Here is a 9,281-nt window from a genome sequence, read left to right on the forward strand (position 1 = left end):
GGAGTCAGCTTGGCACATTCAGTGAACACTGTAGACAGGGTCATTCAGACAGTGGCCTTGAGCACTCAAATGTGTTCTGCGCACATTGTGCAAACGCATACTGTACAAATGAGACACATCTACAGGGTTTATTGAGTGTGGCTCACCTTACATACAATTTGAAATGCTAAAAAGCAGATAAATTAGGAAATGACCCTTCCCCTCATATGCTGGAAGAGTCTTTTCAGTGGTCTTTTCTGCTGCATTTCACATGGTTCTATTTATAGAAGCTTAATTTATATACGAATCTCAGACACACATGTGCTGCAGGACACGTCCTACACTGACCAGCCCATAACTCTGGAGAAATCTACCCCAAAGCCTAGGCATTGAGTCTTCAATGGACTTTGATACTGTACCATTGCCTCCTTCCTGCATGAAACAGTGGCCCCTTTTATCAGTATCACGAGTAATCAGCATCTTTATACACTTAGTTATTTGCCCCAGTGCCATTCAGGTACATGGTATTTATTGAAAAGCTCTGGCAATGCCCTAAGCTTATGGATGACTGTAGGCTGCCCTGAGGAACCCATCAGGTTCATCCTGTGTGATCTTCTAGAAACATTAGAGAAGTTTTGCATAACTTGTGTGAACTGTCTGGCTTTCCCTAAGGAAACACACCTTCCTCTGTAGCCATTGCATTTGGTATGCAGGAGGACTGGATGAGTTGTGCTGACCCAGTTTCATGGCACTGTTTTCTAAGCAGCTCATCTCCCTAATTGCCTTCCAGTGACAGGAGCATCTGGTGTACCCGAAAACAACCCGCCCTGTACCGTGAACATCCCCATCGCCCCTATCCACAGCTCGGCTCAAGCCATGTCCCCCACGCAGAGCATCGGGCTGGTGCAGTCCCTGCTGGCCAACCAGAACGTGCAGCTGGACGTCCTGACCAATCAGACCACAGCCGTGGGCGGTGCCGAGCACGCGAGTGACAGTGCCGCCCAGTACCCCGTGTCCAGCCAGTACCCCGTGTCCAGCCGCTACTCCAGCCCCGGCCAGGTGATCTTCGGAGGCGTGGAGGTGGGCCGCGGCCTCCCCAACCCGCCTCAGCTCTCTCTGCCGCCGCCGGCCCAAGGGGCCATCCAGCTGTCCATGCTGGACCACAGCGACCGAGACCACGAGCATCTGCAGAAGCCAGCCAAGGCCCTGCGGCCGGTGCCCCAGTTGGCCACCGAGGGGGATGCAGTGGTGTTCAGTGCCCCCCAGGAGGTCCAGGTGGCCAAGATGAACCCCCCACCCCCCTACCCCGGAACCATCCCTGCTGCCCCTACCACGGCGGCACCGCCGCCCCCGCTGCCGCCCCCACAGCCCCCGGTGGACACGTGCTTGAAGAAGGGCGACTTCTCTCCATACCCCACAGCGGCACACTACCAGCCACCCCTCGGCTACGAGCGGATCACCACTTTCGACAGCAGCGGCAACGTGGAGGAGGTGTGCCGGCCCCGGACGCGGATGCTCTGCTCACAGAACACCTACACGCTGCCCGGCCCGGGCAGCTCGGCCACGCTGAGGCTCACGGCCACCGAGAAGAAGGTCCCGCAACCCTGTACCAGCGCCACCCTGAACCGCCTGACAGTCCCGCGCTACTCCATCCCCCCGGGGGACCCGCCACCCTACCCTGACCTCGCCGGCCCGCTGGGCCCCAGCCGGGGCGTGGGGCAGAGGCCAGACGCCGGCCTCATCCACGCCACGCTGCGCAGGAACAACCGCGAGGCGGCACTCAGGGCGGCGCAGCTGGCGGAGCCCCCACGGCCGCCACCGCACCCGCCCAAGCCCAAGGGCGCAGCGCCCTTCCCCGCGCGGCCACCGCCCGCGCTCTACACCTGCAGCCAGTGCAGCGGCGCAGGGGGCGCAGCGGGCCGGCCGGACCCCGGGGCGCAGCCAGGCGCCAGCCTGGCACACGCGGCCAGCACCTCTCCGCTGACCTCCCAGTCGTCCTACAGTCTCCTGGGCGCAGCTGAAGGCGCCCGCGAGCGTGCCGACTACGTGAACTCGGCCTTCACGGAGGACGAGGCGCTGGCCCAGCACTGCCCGGCCGACAAGCCGCCGAGGCACCCGGCGCTGGGCGAGGCCGCTGTGGCCGTTAAGCGGCCACCCCCCTACCAGTGGGACCCCGTGCTGGGGGAGGACGTGTGGGTCCCTCAGGAAAGGACAGCCCAGAGCACGGTGCCCAACCCCCTGAAACTGCCCCCTCTGATGGTGGGTCCAAGCCAGCACCTGGACGTGTCCCGAGTGCCCTTCGTCTCCCCCAAGGCTCCCACCAGCCCTGCTGCCACTTTCCAGCCCGGCTATGGGATGGGGGTGCCCTACCCGGCCGGCTACAGCACCTCCCCACTGCCGGGGGTACAGGCTCCCTGCTCGCCAAAAGATGCCCTGGCCCCAGCACAGTTTGCCCAGCAGGAGTCCACTGTGGTTCTGCAGCCCGCCTACCCGCCTAGCCTGGCCTACTGCACCCTTCCCCCCATGTACCCGGGAAGCAGTGCCTGCTCCAGTTTACAGCTGCCCCCTATCGCCTTGCACCCCTGGAACTCCTACAGCGCCTGCCCGCCTGTGCAGACCCCCCAGGGCACTCTCCCCCCCAAGACACACTTGGTGGTGGAGAAGCCCCTGGTGTCCCCCCCGCCCACCGACCTCCAAAGCCACCTGGGGACAGAGGTAATGGTGGAGACCGCAGACAACTTTCAGGAAGTCCTCTCCCTGACGGAGAGCCCGATCCCCCAGCGGACAGAGAAATTCGGGAAGAAGAACCGAAAGCGGCTGGACAGCCGGGCAGAGGAGGGCAGTGTTCAGGCCATCACCGAGGGCAAGGTGAAGAAGGAGGCTCGGACGCTGAGCGACTTTAATTCCCTCATCTCTAGCCCCCGCTTGGGGAGGGAGAAGAAGAAAGTGAAGAGTCAGAAGGACCAGCTGAAGTCGAAGAAGCTGAATAAGACGAATGAGTTCCAGGACAGCTCAGAGAGCGAGCCAGAGCTCTTTATCAGTGGAGATGAGCTGATGAACCAGAGCCAGGGCAGCAAGAAGGGCTGGAAGAGCAAGAGGAGCCTGCGGGCGGCCAGTGAGCTGGAGGAGTTCAAGTGCAGGAAGGCCAGCGAGAAGGAGGACGGCCGGCTGGGCAGCCAGGGCTTCGTGTATGTCATGGCCAACAAGCAGCCGCTCTGGAATGAGGCCACCCAGGTGTACCAGCTGGACTTCGGGGGGCGGGTGACCCAGGAGTCGGCAAAGAACTTCCAGATCGAGCTGGAGGGGCGGCAGGTAAGAAGCCGTGTCCCAGGGTGCAGCCAGAACGCGACCTTCTGGTCGAGACAGATCTCTGGGCTTTGGTCTTTGAGGAGAATCGTTCAGAAGGCCGATGGAAACTGTGGGAAGCAGCTGATGTCTCTTAGGGTGGGGCCACTCGGACCTCTCATTTTCAGTGTGCCCGTCTCTATCTTATTTCTCACCAAAGTAATCCATGTCCTGATTTTTTAAAGTCCGATGGTTCCTACAAGACCCGTGAGGAATGTAGCAGGCACTTGCCCGCTCCCAGACCCTACCCTCCCAGAGGCTTACTCTTCCAGTTCTGTGTGCTTTGCCTGGTGTCTGTCGATGCATTGGCAAAGAACACATTTCTACTTCTGTCTCTTGATTTTTCAGTTTGGAGCGTCATGTACTTATTTCTCTCTAAGCAACTTGAGGGTTCATTTTCTTCACCCTGGTCTCCCCCCAGCACAGGTGAACTTTCCCTTCCCCTTTTCCCAGGTAAATCAGTTGTCGTGGGTCCCTGATTGTGCCTCTAAATATGACTCGTGTCTGAGCCACTATGTTTCATTCACTGTGTAGGCTCATTGCGCTAGACGTAACGATTACCCAGCTTCTGTTTGCTTATTTCTCTGTGTTTCTGTCGTTAAGTCCTTCCCTGACTCTCCAGCAGAACAAGCATCCCCTCTTGGTACACTTGAGCCTTTTTTGTAGTTTCTCAGTTCTTCTGTTCCAGCCTGGAGTTCGTGTGGTCCCACTGCATGGCTGTCATTCCGGACTATCCTTCCCTACTATTCTGGGAACTCTTTTCACTGCTCATTTAAATCTCAACATTGTTAATTCGCTCAACAAATATTGATAGAGTACCTGCTATATGCCTGGCAATCTTCTGGGCCCAGGAGTTGGCAAATTAGGGTCCACAGGCCCACCCAGCCTGCAGCCTCTTTCTGTAAAGTTCTATTGAGACACAGCCACATCCGTCCACTTCAGTACTGTCTACCCTGCTTTTACCCTACAACAGCAATTCAGTAGTTGTGGCAAAGTCCACATGACCTGCGAAGTCTGAAATGTTTATTATCTGCCCCTCCCAGAGAGTTTGCCGACCTCTCTTTTGAGTGCTGAAATTAGAGCACTGAGGAAAGCAAAGGAAAGCTCCCTGTCCTCATGGAGTTTACAAAAATGGGAAAGAGGCAGTGAACAAATAAATGTCATGTCATGTAACAACATCAGCAATGTGGTCTCAGTAAGCCCTGGGATAACCAGAACACAGAGGCCCACGAGGGGACCGGGCATGCTCTCCTGGTCCCTCTCTGAGCAGGGACGTCTGACAGTCACAAGCAGTGGTTCTCTTAAGCCTCTTTCAGCTTGGAGATTCCTTTCTCTGCTGCTCCTTTCTCCTTTCTGTTTGCTTGGTGGAGAAACCCCTTCCTCTGACCCGCGGAGCTCCCCATGCTCCGAATCTTTCTTGTGGCCTCCCCATCGCACAGTTCAACATGGTCCTCCATGCGTTTATTTCCCACTAACTCACAGTTAGGTTATCAGGAGCTTATCAGAGTCGCAAATCTCTCACAGACGTGCTGTCTGCCTCTGTCGGGAGCGGCCCTGAGGGTCTCCTTTAATGTGTCTGCCTCCCCACCCCACCCCACCCCAGGTGATGCAGTTCGGGAGGATCGACGGCAGCGCCTACATCCTGGATTTCCAGTACCCCTTCTCCGCCGTGCAGGCCTTCGCGGTCGCCCTGGCCAACGTGACTCAGCGCCTCAAGTGAGGGGCCTGGTATGGACAGGAGAGAGGCCTGACCTGACAGAGCCCCACGGCCCCGGAGTCCGGGGCCCAGAAGATGAGGGCAGAACTGGAAACATCTCTCAGGCCCAGGAGAGGGCACTGACCTTTCGTTGTTATTTGTTTGGGTTTTTACTATCCTTTATTGTCTTTTTTTTTTTTTTTCCTTCTTTTTAAACAAAAGTAGGATACAGGAGAATGGCATTTGGAACCGAAGGGTGCGAGGCAGCTGGTGGTGCTTGGGAAGCAAGGCTGCTGTGGGAATGGATGTCCTCCTGGGTTTGTTTCTGTCGGCCACAGGCCGGGGGGCCCTTCCAAGGGAAGGTCAGCCGGCCTCCTGCCTGGCTGCTTCTCCGAGACTAGGAGGAGCTCATGTTGTTTTCCTCCTCTACAACGTCCAGCTTTTATTATTCCTCCAACATCACCACTAGCGTAACAAAAAAAACAACCTTTAAAGAAAAACTCAACCGAAGAATCCTGAAGGTACAGGTTCTCTTGGTGGGGCACCGTTTAATTCACACGTTATGTTATTCCCCACCCCCCAAGGTGACTTGATTAATGAAGGGTATTTTGGCAAATGCACTGTGTTTGACTAATAAAAGGAGGCTTTTTCCCCGGGGGTGCTGTTGACAGGTGTAAAAGGATGTGCTCGTGAGCTGACAGGGAAGGATGACAGGAGGAAGGGACTCCTGCGGGTGTGTGCGAGGTCCAAGGGCCACGCTCGTCAGCACGTTTACATTGACGCCTCCATTAGATCCCCAATGTGTCAGAATTCCGTCGGCTCAGCGATCCTTCCGGCTGATCAAGCTCCCCACATGTGGTGGGGGCCACGGTTTCCTGGGCTGCAGGGATGTGTCACTAGAGGCCAAGAAGTGGGGCTTCCCTCCCTCTCCCGCTCTCACCGTGGGATCTGGGAACCCCAGCCGACACAGTATTTTTCCCGTTAGATAACACTGTTCTGTACTTTTTCTTCCTAAAAATGCTGACAGCACTGATTTGAAAGTACTCCTTTCCTCTTTGGGGCTGTATTAAAATTCAGTTGGCTAGAGACGTTTTCCAACAGATTAGAAATGTAACAAAAAATAAAAGATGTTAGGCACTTGCCAGGGTGTGAAAAGATACAGTTATAATCAGTTCTTTGACAAGAGCCCCACCAACTTCTCTAGGGGGAAAAAAATTGTTTATTAACTGTACAGACTGTGTACTGAGATGATAAACCACTGGGAGAACATGGTTAAAGTTACAGAACCTACTGAAGTTCCTTGATTGTTGCTTGCAACAACAAAATTGTTGGAACAATTGCAACAGCAAGAATCCAGAGATTATCTTTCCCCATCTCCCTCTCCTAGGGGACTTGCTGGGCCATATTCAGCCCTGCTCATAACACGACCCAGTTCATGTTTTTAGTTACTCGTATCTGTGAGAGTAGGGCAGGAACACAGGAACTGTCTGCTGGTTTAGGGCCCTAAACATGGATTTTGTTTAAAAAGAAACAAGTGGAAGATACTGCAAAAACATATTTTCAAAATAAAAAAATTGGTTTTTAGTCTTCTGTTTTAGTTTAAAAATTGGGAAGAAAACAGGCCCACTGAAAGATGACATCCCCTTAGCATTTTCTCCAGACCCCGAAGAAACACAGGTGAGGTTTTAAATATGGTGAAGGCCGTCTCCCCGCTATTACCAGAGGTTCCCATATTTTGAAATATTGAGCCTGATTCTTTGGTGGGTAAATTTTTCCGGAAAGAAGTTAGCTGTGTACTCAGAATTACATAATTCTTTTATATGAGTTTGTGTAGCTTAATATGATGTTTCAGTGCTTATTATCAGTTGTGCAATAATGGTTAGAGCCTATTTCTAAATAATTTAAAGCCAGTTCCCTTGTTTTATTGTCCAAGAGTTAATTATTTATCTTGCTTTGATAGTGTTCGTAGAAATTATTCTGTTACTATGTTCTGGTGAGTTATGCCATTTTATTATTTATTTAGAAAAATAGTATGTTTGTAACGACTTATTTGGTGGCAGTATGTTTTGCTGCAAGAAATAAAAAGGATATGGTAGAAGGTTTTTTTTTTGCTGGACAGTTTGTACTTTTTCTAATTAGAAAAGGCTCCTACTCATCCTTTAAAAGTAATTTTTTTTCATTTTGTGTTATCAATTATATACAAAGGAGATTTCTTCAAGATAACAGGTCCTAAAATACTATTTCCCCTTCTGTTGAAAATTTATTTTCAATGAAAATAAGAGGTGAAATGAAGAGAAATCCTTGGAATGAAAATGACAAATACGTGTGAAGAGAAAGTGAGTATTTGTAACAGATAATGAACTAAACCTGCTGAATGCTTAGCTGAGTCCCCAGAAGCCCTTTTTCCTACATGGGGATGAAGGCCTCCACCCTGGATGTTTGGCAGGAATTTGCCTCTGATGAGCAGCCGCCGCCCCAGCCTGAAGGAGAACCACTCACCGATCAGAAACAGGTGGCTGTAGCCATTGTAATGAGGTGTCTCTGCAGTTAATGGTGATGATTTCACTTACTATGAAAATTGCTTTCATTTGGTCAATCTCTATCAAAGTCAGTACTTTAAGCAGTGGAAGTCTTCATACTTAGTGTTTATTAACAGCAACTTACGAATATTAAGATACCTCACTGAATCGCTAAAGTTAAAAACATTAGACCAGTGAATAGTCAACTATAGAATGGGATCCACACCTCTCTGAGGGAAGTGGTATATTAACAAACAGGAAAACCAGCTTTAAACTTGGTTTAACCTTATCAAACCAAAGGCACAGCTTTGAGTATAGTATACCCATTGAATGTATGTGTATCCTAAGAAGAACTCACACCAAGAAAGCAGGAAAATGTCAAAGCGCTCGTGACAGGAGAAGTCAAAGGTTTGCAGTGTTTTCACCCTTGGCTGTTGCTTCCTTATCGTGTGCCCCAAGAGGACACTTAAACGTGTGATCATAGATGAAAGCCAGGAGACTGACCCTCAGATCAAGCCAGCTCTGCCACTGAGTTGGTGGGTGACCTTGGCCCTCTTGTTTATCCATCTGTAAGAGGAAAGGATGGCCTGAACAATCTTCTCAATGCCTGCGAGAGGGCCTGAAATGTACGTGTCCTCATTTCACTTTACAGACTTGGAAGGTAGGTTTCAAAACATGGCCTTTTGTAGATTTTATTTTATTTTATTTTATTTTGGCCTGTATTCATGAGCCACCTACTGAATGTAAACCAGTGCATTTAAAATAATACCTTTGGAAGCTTTACCTCTAAAAGCAAATGAATTTGGAATCATGTTTGTTCTCATAAAATTATGCAAAAGCACCAATTCCAGGAAGGCTTCCCTGGTAGCTCAGTTGGTAAAGAATCTGCCTGCAATGCAGGAGACCTGGGTTTGATTCCTGGGTCAGGAAGATTCCCCAGGAGAAGGGATATGCTACCCACTCCAGTATTCACAGGCTTCCCTGGTGGCTCAGATGGTAAAGAATCCGCCTGCAATGTGGAAGACCTGGGTTTGACCCCTGGGTTGGGAAGATCCCCTGGAGGAGGGTATGGCAACCCACCCCAGTATTCTGGCCTGGAGAATTCCTCGGACAGAGGAGCCCGGCGGGCTACAGTCCGTGGGATCACATGGCTGAGGGAGACTAAGCACAGCAATTCCAGGTAAGACAGAGGAGCCACACATGCGTGTGCCCTGCTTGGTGGGCACCCCTGAGAATGGCCCTAAAACAAGTCACCATTTGCCCTAAAGGGTGGGTAGGAAAAAGACAAAGGAGTGTATGCCTCGTCTGCTTGAGTTACCGAGTGTGCTCTGCAGTGTTGCACGATCTTCGTGTGCAGATTTCTCAAGAAGGAACCCATTGTGTACCCCGTGGGCCATGTATTGCTCGGCCAAGTCAGTGGTTGTGAACAGAGTTGGTTGAGACAAGATGTGTCCAGATGTAGTGCGAGTTGCTGGGATTTTTGTCACAGCACACAACTCAAAACTCCTCACCATTCGTGCGTCTGCCTGTCTCTGGCTGATGAAACTCCGAAGGGTTGTGGTTTCCATTTCTTTGGCTTTGTGTGATTTTCTTGTAACTTGTACCTGTGTTTTCTGTTTATATGTTCTTTTAAGGGGGACGGGGATGGTTCTAAGACCTTGTTTACTGTAGATACAATTTCTTTTGTGTCATAGAAAAGTTTGAGCTTGACTGAAGAAGGCACTGTATTATTTTACCAAGGG

The 9,281-nt window shown here is 51.5% G+C and overlaps 1 protein-coding gene across 4 annotated transcripts in view; it reads left to right on the forward strand.

Annotated features, from left to right (window-relative positions):
* Window positions 1–7,122, forward strand: part of TULP4 (TUB like protein 4) — a 197,865-nt gene extending 190,743 nt beyond the window's left edge. For all 4 annotated transcript variants that reach the window (XM_060419298.1, XM_027972621.2, XM_060419299.1 and 1 more), the window contains 2 exons: window positions 770–3,291; window positions 4,928–7,122. In XM_060419298.1, coding sequence (XP_060275281.1) covers window positions 770–3,291; window positions 4,928–5,044 — 2,639 coding nt within the window. In that variant the 3' untranslated portion in view covers window positions 5,045–7,122. The remainder of the gene's footprint in view (window positions 1–769; window positions 3,292–4,927) is intronic.
* The last annotated feature ends 2,159 nt before the right edge of the window (window positions 7,123–9,281 follow it).

The sequence above is a fragment of the Ovis aries genome, chromosome 8, assembly GCF_016772045.2.
Source record: "Ovis aries strain OAR_USU_Benz2616 breed Rambouillet chromosome 8, ARS-UI_Ramb_v3.0, whole genome shotgun sequence".
Taxonomy (NCBI): Eukaryota; Metazoa; Chordata; class Mammalia; order Artiodactyla; family Bovidae; genus Ovis; species Ovis aries.